The sequence below is a fragment of the Myotis lucifugus genome, unplaced genomic scaffold (genome assembly GCF_000147115.1).
Source record: "Myotis lucifugus unplaced genomic scaffold, Myoluc2.0 scaffold_14, whole genome shotgun sequence".
NCBI classification, from domain to species: Eukaryota; Metazoa; Chordata; class Mammalia; order Chiroptera; family Vespertilionidae; genus Myotis; species Myotis lucifugus.
In genome coordinates, this window is record NW_005871062.1 from 7,621,989 (window position 1) to 7,646,203 (window position 24,215).

Sequence of the window (24,215 nt, forward strand, 5' to 3'; positions counted from 1 at the left end):
AAGAGGGTTCAGAGGCATATGATCACAGACCAACACTTTGAGGCATGGTCTTGGAAAGAAAGAGCCACTGGTGTCATCCTAAGTTCCCCAAGAGGGCAAACTACGCCTGATGAGTAAATATTAGAATGATATAAATTTCAATTGCATATGAAACTACTATTTCTTTAATCAGATGAATTCAGTATGAAAGGTGAAGGTTTGGGAGGTATGGAGCTCCCTGTCACTGTAGAAATGCAAATAGATGTTTAATGTCTACTATGGAAGATGTTATTAAAAAGAAAAAAGCATCAGACCAGGCTTGCACTCAATGGCACTTAATATGCTATTGAATCCTGAGTTTTGATTAAATCACTGGCCAAGCACCTCATTTTACAAATGAGGAAAGAGAGGTCCAAGGACCTGCTCAGGTTCCAGTACGTTTTCTTCAGGTTTATTAGGTCCAGGCCCCTAACACTCAGTCTTGTGCCTTCTCCACCTCCATCATGCCTGGCAGTCTAGGGACTGGCCTCCGGATGCCATACTTTTCTTTGTTTTCTCACCTGCTATTTTTCCATTGCTTCACCAGGGAAGGAGTGTCCAGGGCTACGACCTCCTGTCCAAGGGAAAATTGAGCCCTTGCAAGCCAAGTATTTCTTCAAAGACCAGGTGCTGGTCAGCTGTGACACAGGCTACAAAGTGCTGAAGGTACAGGATCCTGCCTGGGGAGTGGGAGCCACCAGGCGAGAGAAATTCTCTTGAGAGCCTCCCCGAATAGATGGGCTTCCAGAGCTTGTGATGGTCCCATCATAGTTTTTCTAGATTCCCCATAAATCTCCAAAACACTCCAGAAATCCCAGTCTTCTGAAAATTTAAAGCATGTGTCCCAGACTCTCACTTCTGGAAGTGGCACACAAGTCTTTTACCAGAGTGTGGGCTGGTTTGAATTTCAAAAAATCTAGCTCTACTCGTCCCTACAATCAGGACAAACAACCTTAACAAATTTGAGACTTATTGGGGTAAATGGGGATGGAAAGCAGGGATTTTAGAGGTGGCAGGTAGGTACTCGCCCACCCTCTGAAACTGTGATTCTCCTAGGAATCACCTGCTTAACTTAAAAAAACAAGTCCCCTCCTAGGCCCACCTGAGCTTAATGAAAGCAGAATAGGCGGTGCCCAGTGATTGGTTTTCTGTAATGTTGCCCAGGTGAGTTTGATGTAAGCCAAGCTAGTAGACCAGTGCTCTGAAGGAATGGTTCTGGAAGTGGGGTCCCTACTGCAGCATCAACTCACTTGTTAAAAATGCAAAGGCTTGGTCCCCAGGTCAGAGACACTGAATCAGAATCTCTAGGGGCAGAGCCCAGCAATCTGTGCAAGTGCCTTCAGGATGCTGATGCTTGCTCAGGTTTGAGAGCCACTTCTCTGAAAAAGGAGTCAAGAGTATAGATTTCCCTTCAGAAGCAGTTGCCCAAACCCCTTTTCACATCCATTTTAGAGGTGGCAGATAGGTACCACTAGGACTCTCTCCAGGGCAGGAATGGGGAATATGAATTCAGCATCTATCTTTTCCTCATCTTCAAGCTTGCCTTTGGAGGCTTATGGTTGGAAAACCTCAGGTTAGGACACCCAGATTTGTAGTTTGAGCTGCTTGTGCTGAAAAAACACCACCAACCCCTACCTGTTTTCCTTCTCCCAACATTTTCGTCATGTTTCTTCCTAGGATAATGTGGAGATGGACACATTCCAGATCGAGTGCCTGAAGGATGGCTCATGGAGTAACGAGATTCCCATTTGTAAAAGTAAGAAAACAAAATCTGCTTATTATAAAGACCATGAACTCCCCAGCACGGGTGGGATTCGAGCAGAGACCACACAGGGGGACCACTTGGCAGGTGCACCTTAAGAGAAAGGGGGCAGGAGGTCAGCAGACACATGAGGGTTGGACAAAAGAAGTATGTATCTTTTAGCAATAAGACAATAGGATTCCAAAAGAAACTTTTTGTGGGTCTTTACTTTCTAAATACTGCAGACAGATTGCCATTTGCTACAGGAATAGCACGTCTCCACGTTTGAAACTAGCTCTGTTTCAAATAGCTAATTCAGGAAACTATTTTGGCCCCAGTGCCCAGAGCCGAGTGACCTTGCCAGTCCATGTGGCCGTCAGCCATACCCACTAAGTCTTCTGGGACATCTTACGCTTTAGGACTGTGGGGTCAACACAGTGGATGTGTGTGAAGCAGGGGACACAGTTCTGCACGACCCTTGGGACCCAGAGTTCTTGCCTTGTCTCTGCTCCTAACCCACCCTATGACCATGGACAGGATCCTCCTCCTTAATTGTAAAATAGAGAGTTTGAACTAGTTTTAATATTCTAGAATATATCCTGGTGGTTCTAACATAATGTATTCCATATAAATAACCTAGTAAGCTTTGCAAAATTACAAAGTTTCAGTCACTACCTCCTCTCCCCCTACCCATGTGACTTCAATGCAAGACTTGTAAAGACCACAATTTTAAGACACTCATCTATAGTGACAGAAAAGGAAGGAAAAGGAGACAGGAAGGAAGGGGAGGAGGATTTGCTTTAGAATGGAGAAGTGAGAAGTCAAGAATTAGGATTAGTCTCACCTGCCCCCTAGTTCATGACTGCATGTAAACTTGGAGTGGTGTCCTTGTCCCACCATCTCCTAAATGGCTCAGATCCATTGGGCTGGCAGATCCACTCCCATTGCCCCAACAGGACAATGTCAAGCTGGGACTCCCTTGAGGTAAATACCAGGCAGAACTTTGGAGCAGTGTGTGCTTGTCGTAAATTTTCCTTTCTTTATAGGATGATGTGGCTGGAGTCAGAGCCCAGTATGTGTGGGTGTGTATGGGGGGGGGGCGGGGGGGAGGAGGAGCAGGGGGTGCATTTTATGGCTTCAAACAACATTTTCTGGATGCCTGGGCAGATGTCTACAGGGAACTCAGATGGAAAAGACAAGAGCCAGACGTAGAGGAACTCAAATGCCAGCAGACACATCTGCCGCCTCCTCCCGCACGTGGCTCATGTGTGGTGCTGTGGCTGAGTTCTACCCAAACATGAGGCTGTTGAGAAGGAGGGGCTAAAGGAGGATGTGGGTAGAGGATGGAATGTGGCTTTGGAGTCAGAAAGTTCTAGATTCAAATCCAGATTCAAACAGTTTCAGGTCCCTAAGCAATTTACTTAAACTCTTTTTGCCTCAGTTTCCTACATTCTTGATTGTTCTGAGGACTAGCTGTGTTAATGTACATATCATACATGGGGAGCACCAGGAATAAGAAAAAAGCTCAAAAAAGCTTATTTCTTCCCCCACCCAACTCCCTCACTAGGAAAAGTTTTGGTTTCTCTCATTTACGCTTGTAGGAAACTTTGATAACAATTTTCTTCCCTGATAAAACACACACATCTTATTGTAACACAAGTGTTGGTTGAGTTAGGCACTATTATATTTGATGGTACTCTTTTATGTGGCTTTTGTTAGTATACAAAAGAATGCCTGTCATTTTGTGCCACAGAAAAGAGGAATTTTTTTGTCCCCCTAATGTGTCCTGGCTCTCCCAGCACAGCCTGGATTGGGACTATTAGAATCCCTATTTAGACACATAGAACATCCCCGCTCATTCACGAGTAGGTATTTATTGAACATCTCTCTGTCCCAGGTATGCGCCAGGTCCTAGGGGAGACACAAAATTGAATAAAACTGAGAAGTTGAGAGTCCCCAGAGATTGTGAGGAAAGGGGTTGGGAACTGACAGGAAGTGTGTGTGCAGTGAAGAAACCTGCACCAGAACAGGAAGTAAAAATTATGTGTTGTTGACCTGGACTTACCACCACCTTGCTGTAGTGACCCTGGACAAGTTCTCTTCCACTCGGAATGCCATCTGTCAAATGAGGGTCTGGGTCAGGTGAATGCAAAGTTTGCTCCGGAGCAGAATATTATAACTCTCATGAGCCAGGATTTATGACTGTGCAAATTCTCTGAATGGTACAAATTCCACAATCCCATACTGTCCTTCACACTGGCTGTACCTAAACTGTGCATTCTTAATCAATTCTGGTGCAGTGATTTCTGTATTTCCAGCATGAACTGATTCTGCTTTGCTTGCTAATTTTTCTCTTTCTCTTCTTTCTCTCTCCGTTCCTCTCTCTGCTTCCTTTCTCTGGACCCACTCATCCCTCTTTGATCTTCACCATGGTGACAGAAACTGAAATGGATTTGGAGAGTGAACTCGAGTCAGAGCAAGTGACCCAGTGAATGACGGGACCCCACACAGTGCAGACATCCAGGAATGGATCACTTACAAGACCCTGGGTCCCAGAGCTACTCCACCCCTCCCCACCCTGCCAACACTCCATTCCCCGTTTCATTGTGGATCAGAAAGGATGCTAAACAAGGCAACATAGTCTCAAAGAATTGAAATTCCTGCCTGTATGAAAAAAATTCTCATTTTGAGGGTTCACCCATCATTCAAACATTACTCTAGAAAATAATTAAAAAAAAACAATGGGAGACTTATCACCTCTAAGTGGACCATATTCTTCTCAAAGGAAAAATGACTTTGGTCCTAGAGACACAAGATTTAATAATATACAATCCCATGGCCTTAGGTTGACCAGGTCAAAGTGGGCCCTGGTTTCCAATCCACTCTACACTTCAAATTCAAATGGGTCAGAATGCCTGTGACTTTATGACTTTAATATTTTTACTTGTTGTTACTTTCTTAACATGAGTAGGTGGAACTAGGAATAACTAATATAGCCTGGATTTTTAGGGAATCTAGATATATCTTCATGCCTAAAAGCTTCCCTCCCACCTATACCTAACACAGGGCTAAGATTTCATCATTGAGAGTTCTTTCTTCTGGGGCTTACACATTTTGAATTTCTAAAAATTTACTGATTAAAGTTTTGCAAAAGATATGGATCACATTGAAAGCAGCAGTCCTCAGCTCTGGTGCCGTTGGACATCCCGGGGTCAATTGTAAGTAGTGATAAGGGCTGTGGAGTGCAGCCAACATACTGGAAATCTCTGCTTCTGCCTGAACAAAATCTGGACACACATATCAGAGAAGCCTTGCATTGCATTGTGACTACTAGTCAGTATGGTGAGGAAATGGCCTCTGGAGGAGGGCAGAATCTTGCAAGGGTGGACAAGGAGCTGTCTGGATGCCCCTAAGACAGGACATGGGATGGTTACTAAATACTATTGAATCAGTATTTTTAAGCCCCAAAAGTATAATAGATATGGTACTCAGTGTGATAAAGGAAATTATAATTTAGGCAGAAGGTTTGAAATGGGCCCAAATAATTGTAATAACAGGCAACTTAAGATGCATACATCAGAGAGAGGTCAATAAATAAAGCTCTGCAAAGAGAAATATGGAACCAGCCTTATCTGATTAGAAGAATAAGAAAAGTTTTTCAAGAAAAAGCCACATTTAAGGCCTTGAGGTGGTCAGGGCATGGATACACAGGGTTTCCCATGTGGGGAAAGTAGCAAGGAGAGAGAGTGGCACAAGAAGGGATCTGTGATGCTGGAGCATAAGTCCATGGAGGGGAAGGATGGAGGTGAGGCAGAGTGGAAGGGGAACATCCCTGGGCCAACTCTGAGTTCTCTAAGAAGCCCCCAAATAGTGGCAAAGCATGCTCAATATGGCTTGTCAAGAAAGACATGGGTGATACATCCCATTCCAGAGAATAATGAGAAAGGGAGGCCAAGGGAATGGAGGAGAGTGTGAAAGTGGCCAGAGGAATCTTTAGAGAAAAGGATGAAACTCTCCTAAAGCAAACAAGACAGACTAGTTAAGGAAGCACAGTCTGGATGCATCATCTTTGATAGTACCAGGCAGAGCTGCTCAAGGCCTCTCAAAAAGGGAAGTTGTCTCCAGGCCACCATAGCCTTGGGAAGAAGGCATACCCCTTTCCTGCTCACTCTACCCAAGCTGAAGTGATTTCCACTTTCCACTATGTATCACCTCCTCCATATGGTTGTAGGACCAGCTTTAGCAAGCGGGTCAAGTTACTTCTCTAGAGTGATGTGAAAGCAGGCCCTCCACCCAGAAAACGTCTCACCAGTGCTGGCTATGTCACATAGCTTGACCATCTCACACCATGTCTAAGACCAACCCTGGAATTCCTCCACCTGGAATTAGGTATCAGGTCTTGAGGATACCTTAGGTAAAATGAACTGCTAGATTGAAGTTAAGGGAGACAAGAGTCATACCAAGATCCAGGCACCAATCAATGGCATTTCCTAAAAAAGGAAGAAAAATGTGCTTTGAGACTCAGCCGGATAATGCATTGAAAACTGTTGATAGCTTTCAATAATAAATATTATCACCTCTTGTCGTCCTAGTGCTGATCTTCACATGCTCTCCTCACAGAGTAGACAAGTGTGTCTACTTTGAGTGATCAAAACAAATGGGAATGATTTGTCCAGGTGGGGGGTCGGATGCCAGAATAAAACACTAACCAGTTCTGGCTTTTGCCATCCTTGTGGGTAGAATGGACCTACATTTATTCCCATTCTTCATCCTCTGCTCCATCCCGGAGGGTCTTGGAGTTAGTTATATTTAAGTTTGACAACTCCTTGTTCAATCAAACAGATGAATTTGGAGTCCTAAACTTAAAAGTCACAGTATCTGAGTAGCATCTCAGGGGTAAATTGCCCCCTTTCTGTTTCCCAAGGTGAGCAGGTAAAATTCAGGAAGAGAGAAACTCTGGAAATTCTACCAGGGCCTTGGGATGCAGTCCTCTGAAATTATCAGAAGGTTGACAATCAATATCCATCATTACCCAGCTAATACTGATTATAGGCAGTTTTAACTAGAAAACAGATCCTTCAGAACTGTCATTTTGATTTATTTAAAAGAAAAATTGAGTTAAGGTCAGGTCTAGTTCCCTGATCATAACTCACTGTGTGACCTTAGCCAGTTAAGTCTCTGGTCTGAGCTCATCTGTGAAGTAAAGTTGACCTTCTTGACACCTACCTTAGCAGTCCTTTGCAACTGTGAACTTCTGTGATTCTTCAACTTGTATGATTCTTCAACTCTGGTAGAGGTTGTTAGACCTAAGATTAGGATTTCCTTAGGAATGAGCACCACCCCCTAATGAAAGAAACATTGACAGTTTGGGTCCTCAGCCTCTGACCTGGCTCCTGGCAGACTCATAATGGACTCTATCCATACTGAAAACTTGCCTGAGACCTAGTTGGACTGGAAATCTTCCCTGAGGAACAGACATCTTTGGTCTTATCCTATAGCCAACCTCAATGTCCAGCCACCAATAATTGGGAAAAATAAGCAGGTGAAGACTAAAAGTTGGTCTACCTTGACCCCCACCTCCTGACTTTTGTGTCTACAGAGAGCCAGCATGGTGGGGCTTTATTGCATTTCTTTCTGTTTTCCTTTCTTTTTTTTTTTTTTTTTATTTATTTATTTATTTATTTATTTATTTATTTATTTATTTTGCTGAGCTCCAATATGAGCACATTAACGGCTCTTACTCTGCATGTGGTTGGGTCTGGAAGAACTGAATATCCTTTGGTTCTTCTCAGCTGGAATTTTTTGCTTAGCCATAGGCTTCAAGCTTGGGTAGAAGAGGCTAAGAGCAGCTGTGGGCAAACTACGGCCCGCGGGCCGGATCCGGCCCGTTTGAAATGAATAAAACTAAAAAAAAAAAAAAAAAGACCGTACCCTTTTATGTAATGTTTACTTTGAATTTATATTAGTTCACACAAACACTCCATCCATGTTTTTGTTCCTGCCCTCCGGTCCAGTTTAAGAACCCATTGTGGCCCTCGAGTAAAAAAGTTTGCCCACCCCAGGGCTAAGAGGATTGTACAATAGATCTGGAAGCCAAGGAAAGAGCCCTGGTAGGGAAGAGATGGGTCTGCTTAAATCTTAGCAGACCTGCCCTTGCCCTGAAATTGAGATTAGGCTAGGTGAGTTGACCACACAATAGATGGGAGAGACCCCAAAAGCAAGGCCACTGGTGATTTCATAGGTTGTGCCCTCCACAATCCCCTGGGGCATCATTCTCAGACTATAACATGACTTACCGAAGCTATGTGCAGTGCACAACATGCCAGATGGCCCCAAGAAGAAGAGCAAAGGATAATTGAGGGATCTTACTCTCTTCTGTCTCAGTTGCAGACTGTGGTGCCCCAGCAGAGCTGGAACATGGACTGGTTACCTTCTCCACAAGAAATAACCTGACCACATACAAATCTGAGATCAGATACTCCTGCCAGCAGCCCTACTATAAGATGTACAACAATATCACAGGTGAGCCCTGCATACTAAATCAGCCCCCTCCCACCCCTCCCACCTCACACCCTCTGGGTTTCAGGGTTAGGTTGGAGGCTGAAACAGCCAATCAGTTGGCCACAGTTTGGCAGGATTGGGAAAGAAAACATTTGGAGACATGCCTTGCCTCTCCCTGGCTCAAGGCCTGCACACATCCACACTCACTGCCTCCCACAGAGAAAGAATCCTCAGGGAAATGAGGCTGATCAGTTCTGACTCTGCCAAACTTGGAGTTATGGTTAGGGTTAGCACTAAGAAAATTCTCCTAATTTCTTAAAGCCTCCAAGTTCTCACTTTAAAAAGGGAGCAGTGATGGAGCTCACAGAGCTACTGTAAGATGCAGATGAGATGGTAGACATGAGTGTGATTCATTAAAGGGTTTGTTAAGTGGAGAAGGAAGGAAAGGGCAAGTGTGGCACAGAGCACTCTGTGAACCAAGGCCTGTGTGACTAATGATAAGTGCCTGCCAGGAGCTAGGCAGGGCTGGGCGGGGAAGAAGTGGCCCCAAGACAGGCGTGAGTCACATTGCACAGAGCCTTGGACACCATGCTGAGACATGTGGTATTTGTTTTTGAGGGCAATGAGGAGCTATTGGTGATATTGAGCAGAGGAGGGGCATGGTGAGATCCTCATTTTAGAAAGAGTCTTCAGGTTGCAGAGAGGATTGGCTCAGAGGGAATGGCATCAGAAAGACAATTTGGAAGACTCAAAATGATCCACAGTAGAGGAATTAAGAACCAAGATCCATTTTCCATGTGCTTTAAATTGACGATTTTCTCCCTTTTCTTCAATCTTTCCTCACTCTCCCAGGTATATATACCTGTTCTGCCCAAGGAGTCTGGACGAATGAAGTACTGGGGAGAAGCCTGCCCACCTGCCTGCCAGGTACACCCTTAAGTCCTCTGCTTCAACGTCTCCTGTTCAAGGCCTTAGGGCCACAGGAGTTCTGGCTGTTAATGGAGGGGGAAGTTGAGGGCATGATGCTTTGATTGCTTTTTAAGATACCTTCAGAGGTTCAAAGGTCAGAGAAATCCAGCCTCACACCTTCTCAAACCAACTAGCCTCTATAGTTCTATATTTACATGTTCTATCAGGCCAGGAGCCTTTCTGTCTCCTTTCTGTAGCTTTTGCTCCCTCGACACCAGGTTTTTTAGCCTATGCAGTGGGCATGTGTCAGGAAAATCAAGAAAGTGGATACCCCATCCTCAATCACTCACTATGCTATAGAGGAAACAAACAACATTAGACAAATAACTATAGGACAGAGTAAGTTATTTCAAAGATCAATGTGTTCAAGTTTTACTGACTGCTGCTTCCCTGTAGCTCACCTACTGACCCACTTTAAAATGAATAAAAGACTTGTAGTAGCAGGGAGTGTCAATGTGCAGCTATGGATTTAGGGTATATTTTGTGGACACTTGTGTTTGCATTAAAAGTATAGATGATTTGCATCACAATCATGTCGCATATATGTATATATTGAAATCAATTTAGTAGAAAATTATAGCCCTAAATGTAGGGTTAAACAAATAACCCACAAAATTATATTTAATATTCACAACAGAAATTTATGCTTTAAAAAAAAGCAAGAATAGCAGTTATTGAAAGACAAAACCATTCAAGACAGCACTGAGGAGCAGTCCTGATTCTGGCTGCACATTCCTCCAGCAGTAGGAGTTTCAGAGTGTGATGAAGTGTTTTGTAGCATCTGTATTTTACTGCACCAGAGTGTTAGGGAGATGGAGGTAGTGCTATTATTTGATGGAGATAGTGTTTTTTACACTTTAGTAACCCTCAATAACACTCAGTAGGCTTCTAGATATTAGATTAGACATTAAAATGGAAAAGCTATGGAGTGTCTACCATTAGCCTTAAGAACTGAAGAAAGTGTCAGCATTTGGGAATCAGCTTTGGCCAACACTGAAGAGCTATGAGATCCCAGAGAAAGAGGAAGTCAGTGCCTGTGGTTGTCTGGGAGTAGAGGGGTGAGGGCTGGTTAGGAAGACTTCACTTAGGAGGGCTTTATGCTTAGAAAGAATTCTTGAGGAATTAAAAGGGGGAAAGGTCAACCCATTCACACTGTACTAATCCCCATAAACTTGCTTAGGCTTAGAAAGACACCCAAGACTTTACACTGTTGGCAAAGTCTCAGAGAAAATGGGAAATGGTGGAGCTGTGATAAACTGGAAGGTCAAATCCCTACTTTGCTAAAATACTATGTGGGCCAAAGAAAACAGCACTGCAGGTGGATTCCATCCTGGGAAGCCATGTTATGACCTCTGGAAGGGGAAGAGGCCCTGAGCTGCGAGTCAGGGGCTTGGATCCTAGTTCTGGTATTGTCATTTCCTAATTGTGATCTTTGGTAAGTAATATCTCTGGGACTAGGATTTCATACCTCAGAAGTGAGGGAGCAAACCCATGTGATCCATGACATTCTATAACTTTTATGGTCATCATCCTCTATATTTATACAAAGCATCTTGGATACAATGAGTCATAAAATTATTTTAATACTTGATGTTTGGCAGAACCATGGTGTATCATTGGGCCAGATTAGAGATTTATAAATTCTCTCCTCCTAAAACACTGAGATTGGACCCAGAAGCAAGCCAGAGTAGGGAAAACAATTTCATCGAGTGCCATAATATCCACCTTCCCACAAAAATTGATAAGCAAATATTATTTTCCCCTTATTTTACAGATGATAAAACTAAGAATCAGTGCAGTATAGTTTATCCAAAACTACCCACAGAAAGTTAGGGGCAGAGCTGGAAGGTGAACCCAAGACTTTTGATAACACAGCATTCTGAGCACTTCTTGATTCTGATTATATTTTATGCCATCTTTATGAACCTAATATCACATTTTTGTTTTGAAAGCACTCTCTCAGTTCCTCCAGTCTTCTAAGGCTCAAGTCTGGCTGCAGCACAGCTGAGGCTATAGTATTTCTTTTCTTTTTAAAAAAATATTTTTTTATTGATTTCAGAAAGGAAGGAAGAGGGAAAGAGAGAATCATCAATGATGAGAGAGAATCATTGATCAGCTGCCTTCTGCACATCCCCTATTGGGGATTGAGCCCACAACCCAGGCATGTTCCCTTGACCAGAATAGAACCTGGACCCTTCAGTCTTCAGGCCAACACTCTATCCACTGAGCCAAACCAGCTAGGGCAAGGCTATAATATTTCAAGAAGATTCCTTTCTCCCAGGAAGGACTATATGTAGAATGGTGTCAGCTGAAAGAATTATCCTATTTCCATGAGCCCTATCAATGACTTGTTGCATTATCCAGCTCTTAAAAGTAGAAAAACATATCAAGAAGAAAAACAGTCTTTGTGGAGAAAATGAAGTTAGAGTCATAAGAAATGGGCTCTACTTCTGGCTCTGGCACTACACTTTGAGTATGTCACTTGCCTTTTCTGAACCTTGGTTTCGCCATCTGTAAATTAGCTGTTTTCCAAGCTACCCAAACTCTGACATTCTAGGACTTGGGTTATGCCATTGACACCTTGGTTGGAAAAAAATGCCAGTCAGAACTGGTTTTGTTGTGATCATGGACTAAGCCACAGGCATGTCTTTTACCAGATGAGGGCCTTTCGGCACTACATGAGTCATTGTGCAGAGCTCATCACAGACCTGCCTTGAGCTGTCACCTTGTAGGCTGCTGCTTGTAATTGGGAGTCTGGCCTTCAACTGTGAAAGGCCTGGGGTGAACAACAGGGTAATTCAAGAACAAATAAGAAGCATTTGGCATCAGGATGAAGAGCATCTGTAAAGCATTAGATTTCTGAAAACCTGACTTCCCAAAGGTGCCAAGAACACTCAAATGCTCTTTGGTCTTTGTTGATAGTTTATAGGGCCAAGGAGTGTAGCCTGGCCATTTGCAACCAAAAGGAGGCCCATGCTCCCACCAGGCTTACCTCCCAGACCTAAGAACCATGCTGGGAAGGGTCCATGTGAACTTGTTCTTAGCCAGCGGGGCATGATCCTGAAGAACCTCTGCTCATGAGCCAGCCAAAGGTGTTTGGCTGCAGGAGGCTGGTGGTGCATGTGCATGCTCGGGGTACAACTCAGAGGAACGAAGTTTGATCAGACCTTTCTTCTTCCCCTGAAGGTATACAGGGTTCCTGGGTGCAATGATGGGTGGCTCAGAACAGGGCCCATGCATCATTGCTTGTAGATTATGCCACCTTTCCCTATCCTTAGATGTCCTGGGCATCCATTCTCAGCTTGAGTCCTTTATGCTAGAGAAGAAAAAGTTAGAGGGCCCATTGTATGATCTTTATATATAATGAGGCATTGTAGGATACAGGACAAGACATTGATTGGAGAATCTAGTTAAGCCCCTGCTACTTATCTTAATAGCCATGTGACCTTGGGTAGTCACTTAACCTCTGAAGAGTTTCACTTACCTATAAAATGGGGGTGACTAGGGCAAATAAAATAAAAATTAAAGGAATTTGGGATTTAAAATATCCTTGGAGATCATCTTAAACTGCCTCATTTAGCAGATCAAAAATTAAAATCTAGAGAGGGCAATTTACTGAGCCAAAGTCACACAGAACATAGGAGAGAAAAGCCAGGTCAAGGCCTTAGGTGTCTTGGCTCCCAGTCCAGAGTTTCGTGTGACTTACTAGACCATCTTTTAGTTTCTTTCATCTCTCAAAGCCCATGACCTGTGGTTTTCAGAAGTTTTATAAGTGCCCACAGTATGGACAACTTCTGGTATATGAGATGCCTTTCTAGAGAAAAAAAAAAAGGACGGGGGCGGGGCGGGGGATGGGGGAGAGGTGATCACTATTAGAGACTGGCCAGGCTCAAGATAGTCCAGCCCAAAAGTGATCCTGGCTGGAAATGGTTCAAGATGATGATGGTCTATACATGGAATGGTCTGATCCATAGATGGCCCTGACTACAGAAGGTCCAGACTATAGCTCAGCCAGACTAGAAAAACTTAAGCCAAACATGACCCAGCACAGAGATCTTCCAGGCTAGTGTGGCCCATGATGTTGAGTATGGTCCTGTGGTGGCATAATCTACAGTGGGTGAGATGTGAATTTCTCTTAGTGGCTCTTTTCACATGATGACCTTTTCACAGTATGTCTCTTGTCCCCACTCCCTTCTTCTCCTTACAGTGTGTGGTCAGCCCTCCCGCACCCTGCCAAACCTGGTCAAGCGGATCATCGGGGGCCGGAATGCCGAGCCCGGCCTTTTCCCATGGCAGGCCCTGATAGTGGTGGAGGACACCTCGAGGGTGCCAAATGACAAGTGGTTTGGGGGTGGGGCCCTGCTCTCTGAGTCCTGGATCCTCACAGCAGCCCATGTGCTGCGCTCACAACGCAGAGACAACACAGTGACACCAGTCTCCAAGGAGCACATCACTATCTACCTGGGCCTGCACGACATGCGGGACAAATCGGAGGCTGTCAACAGCTCAGCTGCCCGAGTGGTGCTCCACCCCAACTTCAACATCCAGAACTACAACCATGATATAGCTTTGGTACAACTCCAGGAACCTGTGCCACTGGGACCCCGCGTCATGCCCATCTGCCTGCCAAGACCCGAACTCGCAGGCCCAGAGCCCCACATGCTAGGCCTGGTGGCGGGCTGGGGCATCTCCAATCCTAATGTGACAGTGGATGAGATCATCAGCAGTGGCACTTGGACCTTGACAGATGTGTTGCAGTATGTCAAGTTACCCGTGCTGCCACACGCAGAGTGCAAAACCAGCTATGAGTCCCGCTTGGGCAACTACAGCATCACAGAGAACATGTTCTGTGCCGGCTACTATGAGGGTGGCAAGGACACATGCCTTGGAGATAGTGGCGGGGCCTTTGTCATCCTTGATGACTTCAGCCAGACCTGGGTGGCCCAAGGCCTGGTGTCCTGGGGAGGCCCTGAAGAATGTGGCAGCAAGCAGGTCTATGGGGTCTACACAAAGGTCTCCAACTATGTGGACTGGGTGTGGAAACAGATGGGCTCTCCTCAAGGTCTGGGGGAGCTCCAGGTGGAGCGGTGAGCTGACTGGCCTCCTCAGGGCCTGCCTGCCCTGCCTCAGCCCAAGTGAGGCTGACCCCACACTTCTGACAGCACACTCCATGTTACTCACTGACTAGACCAAATGGAATGGAACATGCTTCTCCCATCCTCTGGGGACAGCCCCAGGACCCTGACAGGCAGCACAGCTGTATGAAGGAGAGTCTCTACACAAAAGTCCTGGGACCATGGCCCTGGGCAAGTCCCTTTCCCTCTCCAGGCCTCACTGTCCTCAGCAATACAAGGGAGCTGGACATCTGGGCCAGTCCTAGCACTCCTCTCCAGGACCGCTTTATCCCAGTGGCCTTATTCACTCCTATTCACTTATCAAGTCCACTGTTGCTATAACTGGACCTGATTGTTAGAAAATGTTTCCTTACATTGAACTGAACTCCAAGTCCATATATTTTGCTAGCTCTGTCCTCTGGGCACAAACAAGTCTAGATCCTCCTCTAGGAGAAAACCATTCAGGTTTGGGGAGATGGAGATTATACCCTGAGGCCCCTCTCTCCTAGTGAAATCCCTGCAGTACTCTTATCCCTGGGATTTCTCTCCCAAAACTTCTTGTAGTCCAAGCTTTAGTCTTTATGTTATCTGTTAAAGGGACTTCAAGGGACAGATAAAGCTGGGGATGTCTGGATGACTCGGGGAGGAGAAAAGCAATGGGAGGCTCCCCAACCCTGTTAAATTCCTATTGTCAACTCAGAACTTGTTATTTTGGACCACATGTCACTCTCAAACACCAGCTGACTACATGGGGTACTCCAGACAAGCATGAAGCAACCTGCCAGCCTTGGAATGTATCATCTGAAAAGGCTGCCTGAGCCCCAGCCCCAGACATGGAGACTCATCTGGATTGCTTGGAAGAAGAGAAGGCCCATGCTGTGCCCCGCTGTACTTCTGAGTAGGAAAACAAAATAAGGGTGGGCTAAGGACACTAGGAGTGACCTCATCCCACCAGGCTGCCCAGCATGTCCATGATCTGAGCTCTGCAGAGAATCCACCAGCATGGATGTTCAGAGGCATGAACTCCTCCAGTTTCCAGGAGCCCGAATAAAGGGCAGCAGAGATTTGCCTGTGAAAGGCAGTGAAACGAGACGGAGAGCCAAGAGTCGTAAGCTCCAGCCCCAGCTCTATCCCCCAATGGCTGCATAACCTTTGACAAATCACTTTCCCTTTGGGAGCTCAGTTTCCCCATCTATAAAGGAAGGCATTGGATCTCCCTCAAGGTCCTTTTAGCTCCAGCAGTCAGTGCTTCCAATTGCCAGCAGCCTCTCCAAGGCCTTCACAGGACCGACAGTCCTCCTGGGATTTTCAACCAGAGACAGGTGGCCAGAGAAGTCCCAAGAGGGACTCCCAAGAGAACAGTTGGGAAGTGTCCACTTTTTTAATGGGTTCATGAAACCACACACCTGTGCCTATGAGCGCTGCATGTAGAGGATGCTCTATATTGTATATCTTATATCACAAGCTCACCACTCTGTAAGGTGCCTCTGCACTCTGTGTCTCCTGTCAGGGATCTAAAGTGGAAATAAAACCTCTGTGGATAATCAACAGCCTTCATTTGGGGGTTTGATTATTGTTGATATTTGTTTGTTTGTGACTCTTTAAAAAGAAACTTACCCCTCATAAAGCCAAAATTGCTTCCATTACAGAAAAGGTACAATGTTTGTCACCTAGATATCGTCCAAGAAAAGGTGATGAGGAGTGGGGTTGGTTATTGACATGTGTCCTCTCAGAGGCTGCACATTCCTTCACTGCATTGCCTGCTATTTTAAGTCCTTGACTTCAAAGAGCTCAAACTTGCATGCAAGGCAAGGTCCTGTGCTTCTAGGTCTCACACAGGCAAGAGGAGTTAAGTGTCATAAGAGAAGTGGAGATGGCAGTATTATGGGAACTTAAAAAGAAGAAGAAATCCATACAGCTGAAGGGGGTCTGGGGGAGCTTTGCAGAGAGGTTGCAAAAGCTGTTCTGGGAGATGAAAGCACAGGCAGAATGGACAAAGATCAAGCAGGAAAGTGGGCATGAGTAGAGTGAGAGCAGTGGGGATTAAGGGAGAGTAGAAAGAGTCTTGAAAGCCATTCTATGTTTTCACTCTGTCCTGAAACTAGTGACTCTCTACTTTGGGGTATATCACAATCACCTGGGATGCTTGTTAGAAATGCAGATTCCTGGGTCCCTCCCCCCCCCCACCCCCCCGCCGGGAAATTCTGAATCAGCAAGTCTGAAGGTGGGCAGCATAGTGTGGAAAGTGGCTTGTGAGGAGGAACTGAGCTACAGAAACAGGTTGGGAAGCTACTGCAATCATTCTGGAGGGAAATGGTGAAAATCCACCAAACCTAGAGCTATGATGACACAGATGTGGGGGCAGAGAGTTTTAAAACATTTAAACAGTGTGTTCAGCAGGGCTTGGTGTCTAGGCATAGAAACAGTACAGGTGTGGGGGTAGCACAAGCTAGCCTGTTAGTGAGGGCTGGCCATGGGACGCACTCATGCTGTGCCTTGGTTTGGAGTTTGTATTATAATGACAATATCATGCTTTCTACACCATTGGGAACTGAAACAATCCTAAACTATGTGTAAAACTTTATATGTAGCTGGTTTCAAGGATTACCATGTCCTGTGTTCTATTACCGTTCAGATTTTTACTTTCCTCTAGATATTTGGACTGTGTGTATTGTGACATATTCAGACACTGAGGGGTCATGAGGTTACATGGAGAGCACACTGTGACATGGAGTGGAAGAGACATATTACTCTCTGTTTCCCCTGGTGATTTTTTTTACTGGCTTAGTGATTGAATATGGGGATGAAGGAAAGGAAGGCAACAAAGAAGAGGCCAGTGCAGAGGTTAAATGCAGGCATTAACAGACATCTGAATAACAAAGAGGAGAAGGTTGGTGAAGGGTAGAGACCAGGGTTTGGTTTTGCTGTGCTTGATGAGTTCATGAGCACATCCAGCTGGAGATGAGGAAGGAGATATTTCAGAGGAGGGGCGTTTAGAGACACCGATTTGAAATCCATCAGTGTATAGGTAGTGTCATGGCATGGGAGTAGATAGTATTATCTACTGGAAGTTTGCAGGGAAAAAAAAGGCTGGGGTGAGGACAGAACAAGGGAAATACCAGCATGGGAGGCATAAAGAGAAGCAAGAGAGACAAAAAAAAGAGAGATCAGAAACAGGAAGAGAAGTGCTTCAGAAGCCAAGGAGGAAAAGTGTCAAGAGAGATAAAAAGTATTTAGCAGTGCAAATGTCACAGGATAGTCCAGAGGAACACCTTAGGCTGGACATTCCCCAGGGACAGGCACCCTGGCTCCACTGTCAACTCTGAAAGAATAGCCAGGGAGCAGGCCCCATGCTGGTGTTTAAAGTCCCTAATCCTCCCTTTCTCCTCCTCTCTCCTTCTCCTTCCTCCTTTCTCCATCTTCTCCTCCTCTTTCCTCCTCCTTCTTCCTCTTCTTCTTTTCCTTCTTCTCCTTCCTCCTCTCATTCACTCTTTCTCTTTCTCTACCTTCTCTCTTTTGCTCCCTCTCCTTCTCTCCCCTCCCCTCCTTCCACCTGGAGAGGGAGGGAGGGGAGGAGGAAGGAAGGAAGGGGAGAGATAGATAGGGAGCATAGAGAGGTTTTTAGCTTTTCCTGAGGCAGGACACTACCCTCACATCCTTCCTCCTTTGTGGCTTATAGAAAAATTATATGTTCAGTTCTCCTAGTTGTGGTTCCTTAAAACCTACAAATGTTTTACCACAGCCCCTGACTCTTCAAATGAAAGCTTGTATTTCCAGACTTTGGTTTGTACTTTGCTCTTTCAAAAGTCAAAGTTGTACCTAGCCTCACCTAAAACAATGATGCTCCAGCTTCAATAGTGAGGAATCACAGGGCAAGAAAACTTCCTAGGGATGAAGAATCCATGAGATAAAATTTCAAATAGTATCTATCTCCCTATACATGTATATATCACTAAGTTCCATGTATGGCCCCAGAGCCATTCTATCTCCATCTATGTTTGTGTATCTATTAACTATTCAAATGACCACTTTACTTCCAAGTATGTGAAGAGCATGGTGCTTCTTCCAAATTCACCTCAAAGGAGAAGGAAGGATGTGGAAACTGTCAACTCTTCTCCCCAGAAGCGTGGCTACAGAAGGGAGGGATAGAAGACACTTTGAAATGAATGGGACGCAGGGAGGGTAAAAATTTGATTTTAGTATGAGAAGGCCTGACCCTGTTTCGGAGGCATAGATAAAGGAGAGCTGAAAAATACAGAAAAGGGATAAGAATCCATAAAGCCAGGTCCTCAAGAGTTTGGAAGTGAGGAGATCTAAATCCCGGAATTAATTCTGTAGAGAAGAAAGTTTACAGAGGAAGCAGATGGAGTGAGGGATGGCTGGGGCACTTCCCACCCAGTGGGCTTTGAGTATCTGCTGGGAATGGGGAGAGGAGGTTAGCTTGGTGAGAAAGAGAATTATAGACTCACATAATTGAAGTCTATACCAAAAGGCTTCAGGTATGGTTAGATCAAGGGTTTCAAATATCAGGATACAATCTCTCCCTTGCTTCCTCCTCATCTTCTAGTTCCACTTTTCTCTATTAGTATCGCTATTCTCAGCAGATTCTCCATGAAGTGATCTTTGGCAGATCTGGGCTTATAGCCAGTAGTTTAGCAACCCCAACAGAGAAAGGTCTCTCTAATATGCTTAACCCCCAAGTCAGGCTTTCATTGGCCAGGCCAAGGTTACATTCCCACCTCAGAGCAAATGCTGTGACCAGGGGATGAGAGGCATGAATCAGTCAGTTCTGGGTCACATTCCTACCTCTAAAACCAGAGATAAAGTCATAACTCAGGATATATGGACTGGGAATAGGGGAAGAGCAAATCCCAGAGGAAAATTGATGTGCTGTCACTGAATGGGGCCATGGATGCTGGGAGCTCAAAAATAAACAGTTGTTCCTAACAGAGAGTAATGAGCTGGCAGCTCTGGCAAAGGACAGGATGGAACCAAGAGTGTGACATGTTTCCTCTCCCCTGGCCGCCACAGTGTGTGGGCTCCCCAAGTTCTCCCGGAAGCTGATAGCCAGGATCTTCAATGGGCGCCCAGCCGACAAGGGAACCACCCCCTGGATTGCCATGCTGTCACACCCGAATGGGCAGCCCTTCTGTGGAGGCTCCCTTCTAGGTAAGGAGAAGGTGGAAGGGGTGGGAAACCTAGGGTTAGGAACCAGTGTGGGAGCAAAGGTAGACTGATCAACATTTCTTCATTGAGAACCACTGTCTACACCAGGGCCAAAAAGTATAGTGTTGTAGAAAGGGCCCTCAGCTGGGACCAGGGGATATGTGTTCCTGTTCTAGCTGGCTCCTTTAGTCAGCAAACACCTACTGAGTCCTGGTCAGTCTCTGGCACTTGGAAGGATCAGAGAGTCAGCCCCTCAAACATGGATTACAGCACATGGCTCAAAGGCAGGGTGTGCCAAGGCTGTGGAAGCAGGGAAAACCACGAAATTCACCCTGGAGAAGTGAGGGAACTTTCTTACAAAGGCCTTGAATGCCCCACTTAGGAATTTATATTTTATCCTAAACACTATTGCAGGCTTATAAGCATATTCTGGAAAGTTCTCTCCAGAGGCTATGTGGATTGAAAAGGAGGGTGACTCAAGAGGCCAGCGTTCAGTGAGGTAGCTATTGCAGTAGTCAGGAGGGAAGTCATTAGCTTCAGAATGAGGACAGAGGCCGAGAGATGACAGTGAGGCAGATTCAATAGCATTGGGAAATAGAATCATCAGGATTTTGTAACGGATTAAATGTGGTGGGAGTGGGAGCAAGGTCAGGAAAGGAAAGGCTGACAGACCTTCCTGCCGCAATTGGGTCCAGATGACCTAAGGTCCATTCCAGCTCTGACATCCTAAGAAAAAGTAATAGCACTCTGGAGTCTGCAGCCAATGCCTGGCTTGATCCCATCACAGAGGAAGAAGGTCTGGATGTGTTCACATCTGCCTACACAGCTCCTGGGGCTGCTGGTCTCGCCTCTCACTAACCCACCTCCTCCAGGGTTCAGTCAGGTGAGGACAGCTCCCCACCAGGCATCCCCAAGGGCAGGTACCAGGCCTGGACACCCTGGGATATGTGAAAGGGCAACCAGGCATTAGCCCTCCTCTTCAAGAAATTGATCCTTACATTCCCACAAACACAAAGGTGAGTATTACCACCCTATTAAGCCTCCCAAAGAGGCACAGAGTGACTACAGGTGACAGGGGCAGCCCTGTGAGGAATGGGCAGGGGAGAGGACCAAGGGATAGAAGGAGGGAGAGGGACAGAAAGACAGGAAGCAGGGAAAACCAGGAAATTCACCCTGGAGAAGTGAGGGAACTTTCTTACAAAGGCCTTGAATGCCCCACTTAGGAATTTATATTTTATCCTGAACACTATTGCAGGCTTATAAGCATGTTCTGGAAAGTTCTCTCCAGAGGCTATGTGGATTGAAAAGGAGGGTGACTCAAGAGGCCAGGGTTCAGTGAGGTAGCTGTTTTTGTTTTTGGGTTTTTTTTAACGGTTTTGTGAGAGCTTTAATGGCACAAATGATTATAGCTACAAGTTATACATGTATTGTAAACGGTATATAATGATACAAAGTGCTAACTAAATAGATGAAGAATGCAGAATCACTTTGGCTCAGTTAATTCCAATAATTTCAACAACTGATTCACTTAAACATTCATCTGCCTGGCCAAGTCTTCAATTTTTAGAACAGTAAATATTTGTACTGCAATCAAAGTAACTTGTTGCACTTTTCAATGTGCAAGTTTGTACAGTTTTACTCTTGACTCTATTTATAAATATTTTAAGCCAGTTTTTATCACACAGTAGAAAAACGAAGACTGCCTTTTCATCTCCAAGTTGTAAACAGGTGTAAAGCTTTTTAAACATTACTCTTAAGATGTCAACTGTTAATTGTTGGATTCTCCTTTCCAATCACATAATCTGTATCTGTTCAACACAAATCTGGGGAGGAGCATAAATATCTGTCCTGTAAGCTAGTGCAACCAATAAACACTTCATGATTCCACCTTATAGAAGTTCTACTATGACCATGTAATAAACAGGACAAAATTTAACTGGTATTTTTAAGAAAAAGGGCAAAACTAAATTTATTTTCAATGTTGAAAAAATATCATTAATATACCCAAGTTCAATCATACTGATAGAACTGTTACTGAATTTCAAAAGAGAGTGATGCAGTGCCTGTACAAAGTTGGTCTTATTTTAAGAATAATTTTGCTTTTCCCTCCCATAATACCAAATTGTATATTATAGCAGTTTAATTATTTAGTTCTCTTAACTTTACCAGCTTTTCTGATTTTATTCAGGCTTTTCAAAATCAGTGGATCATCAAATTTTTGTTCTTCCCAAAGAAATTTAAATATAAACATTGTGTCCAATGCTTATTTGTATCTACTGCATGTTTATTCCCTGTTATGTTTTGAAGATGTTAGAAGTCTGCTTCTCTATCCTCGACCACGCTATGAGTTCTCCCATGCTCCACCCTGCACAGCTCTCCTAATCTAGAATCTTTCTCCTCCTCCTGGTATTCAATTTTTTAGAGGGAGTGCAGGGTGGGAGGGAACGCAGGAAAGGGGCTGAGCGACAGAGGAAGGAGGGAAAGCACCACCATTTCGATGGCTCAGGGACTTCAAGAGTATTTGCAGAGCTGGGAGGCAACGCCACATCTCTGGACTTCCTATTGCACACCCCTGGGTTCATTTAAATGCTCCAGAGCCTTGCTCTGAGATGGCTCTCTCATCCCATTTTATCCACATGGAAAATTTGGTCAACAGTCCCTGGCTGTGGACAGAGCTCAAAAATGCCTCCAGACAAAGAGATTGACCTGCATCGAGCTCTATTTAGAACCCAGCAGCCAGAGCACATAGCTGCTCCTGAGAGGGCCAAGGAGAGCCTAAAACCTGCTCCCAAAAGGTGAAACCCACACCCTAAAACCCTGGTGCCTTTCTTTCTTTTGGCTCATCCTGGTTATGACTATAGTTTTAGTTACTTATGAGTTTATCATATGCTTCACCTAAAGGATGAGCCAAAGCTTGACCCTATATTAAACAATGGGCAGGAACTGTTCCACTGAGGGGAAAAGACAGCTGAGATAGAAGACATGCTCTAAGCTGATGGTCAGGAGACCCAGGGTCTGGCCCTGGCCTGTTACTAAACTTCTGAGTGACCCTACAGATCCCTACATTCCTCCAGGCCTCAGGATCCATATATATAAAACTAGAGGCCCGGTGCACAAAATTTGTGCACTGAGGGGGATGTCCCTCAGCCCAGGCTGCACCCTCTCCAATCTGGGACCCCACAGGGATCAGGCCTAAACCAGCAATCGGACATCCCTCTCACAACCAGGACTGCTGGCTCCTAACCACCCACCTGCCTGCCTGCCTGCCTGCCTGCCTGATTGCTCCTAATCGCTTCTGCCTGACAGCCCGATCACCCCTAACTACTCCCCTGCTGGCCTGATTAATGCCTAACTGCTCCCCTGCTGGTCCTATCACCCCCAATTGCCTTCCCCTGCTGGCCCAGTCATCCCCAACTACCCTCCCCTGCCAGCCCAATTGCCCCCAACTGCCCTCCCCTGCAGGCCTATTCACCCCCAACTGCCCTCCCCTGCCAACTTGATTGCCCACAACTGCCCTCCCCTACTGGCCATCTTGTGGCAGCCATCTTGTGATGACATGGGGTGGCCATCTTGTGATGACACAAGGGCACAGGGCCACCTAGGCTTTTATTAGTATAGATGAGAGGTTAGGATCAGAGCAGTGGTGGCAATAGTATCATCTGGGGAACTTAACATATTTGTGCCTGGGCCACACTCCCATAACTTAGCTGGTCTGGCTTCAGGGCCAGGTACTATTTTTTTTTTAATTAAATCTTTATTGTTCAGATTATTACAGTTGTTCCTCTTTTTCCCTCCCATAGCTCCCCTCCACCCGGTTCCCACCCCACCCTCTGCACTTACCCCCCCCCACTGTCCTCATCCATAGGTGTACGATTTTGTCCAGTCTCTTCCCGCACCCCTTCCCCCCCCCCCCCGAGAATAGTCAGTCCACTCCCTTTCTATGCCCCTGATTCTATTATATTCACCAGTTTATTCTGTTCATCAGATTATTTATTCACTTGATTTTTAGATTCACTTGTTGATAGATGTGTATTTGTTGTTCATAATTTGTATCTTTACCTTTTGCTTCTTCCTCCTCTTCTTAAAGGATACCTTTCAGCATTTCATATAATACTGGTTTGGTGATGATGAACTGCTTTAGCTTTTTCTTATCTGTGAAGCTCTTTATCTGACCTTCAATTCTGAATGATAGCTTTGCTGGGTAAAGTAATCTTGGTTGTAGGTTCTTACTATTCATCACTTTGAATATTTCTTGCCACTCCCTTCTGGCCTGCAAAGTTTCTGTTGAGAAATCAACTGACAGTCGTATGGGTACTCCCTTGTAGGTAACTGACTGTTTTTCTCTTGCTGCTTTTAAGATTCTCTCTTTGTCTTTTGCTCTTGGCATTTTAATTATGATGTGTCTTGGTGTGGTCCTCTTTGAATTCCTTTTGTTTGGGGTTCTCTGCACTTCCTGGACTTGTAAGTCTATTTCTTTCACCAGGAAGGGGAAGTTTTCTGTCATTATTTCTCAAATAGGTTTTCAATATCTTGCTCTCTCTATTCTTCTGGCACCCCCATAATTCAGATATTGCTATGCTTGAAGTTGTACCAGAGGGTCCTTACACTATCTTCATATTTTTGGATTCTTTTTCTTTTTGTTTTTCCGATTGAGTGTTTTTTGCTTCTTTGTAATTCAAATCTTTGACTTGATTCTTGCGATCCTC

General features: G+C 45.0%; 1 protein-coding gene across 2 annotated transcripts in view; it reads left to right on the top strand.

Annotated features, from left to right (window-relative positions):
- Nucleotides 1-24,215, top strand: part of MASP1 (mannan binding lectin serine peptidase 1) — a 62,873-nt gene that overhangs the window by 31,070 nt on the left and 7,588 nt on the right. Inside the window, exons 7-11 of one of the 2 annotated variants that reach the window (XM_006084791.3) lie at nucleotides 566-684; nucleotides 1,696-1,774; nucleotides 8,144-8,281; nucleotides 9,113-9,187; nucleotides 13,437-15,886. In XM_006084791.3, coding sequence (XP_006084853.1) covers nucleotides 566-684; nucleotides 1,696-1,774; nucleotides 8,144-8,281; nucleotides 9,113-9,187; nucleotides 13,437-14,320 — 1,295 coding nt within the window. In that variant the 3' untranslated portion in view covers nucleotides 14,321-15,886. Of the gene's footprint in view, nucleotides 1-565; nucleotides 685-1,695; nucleotides 1,775-8,143; nucleotides 8,282-9,112; nucleotides 9,188-13,436; nucleotides 15,887-19,374; nucleotides 19,513-24,215 lie in introns of those variants that run through there. The other variant, XM_006084792.3, reaches the window with a different exon arrangement.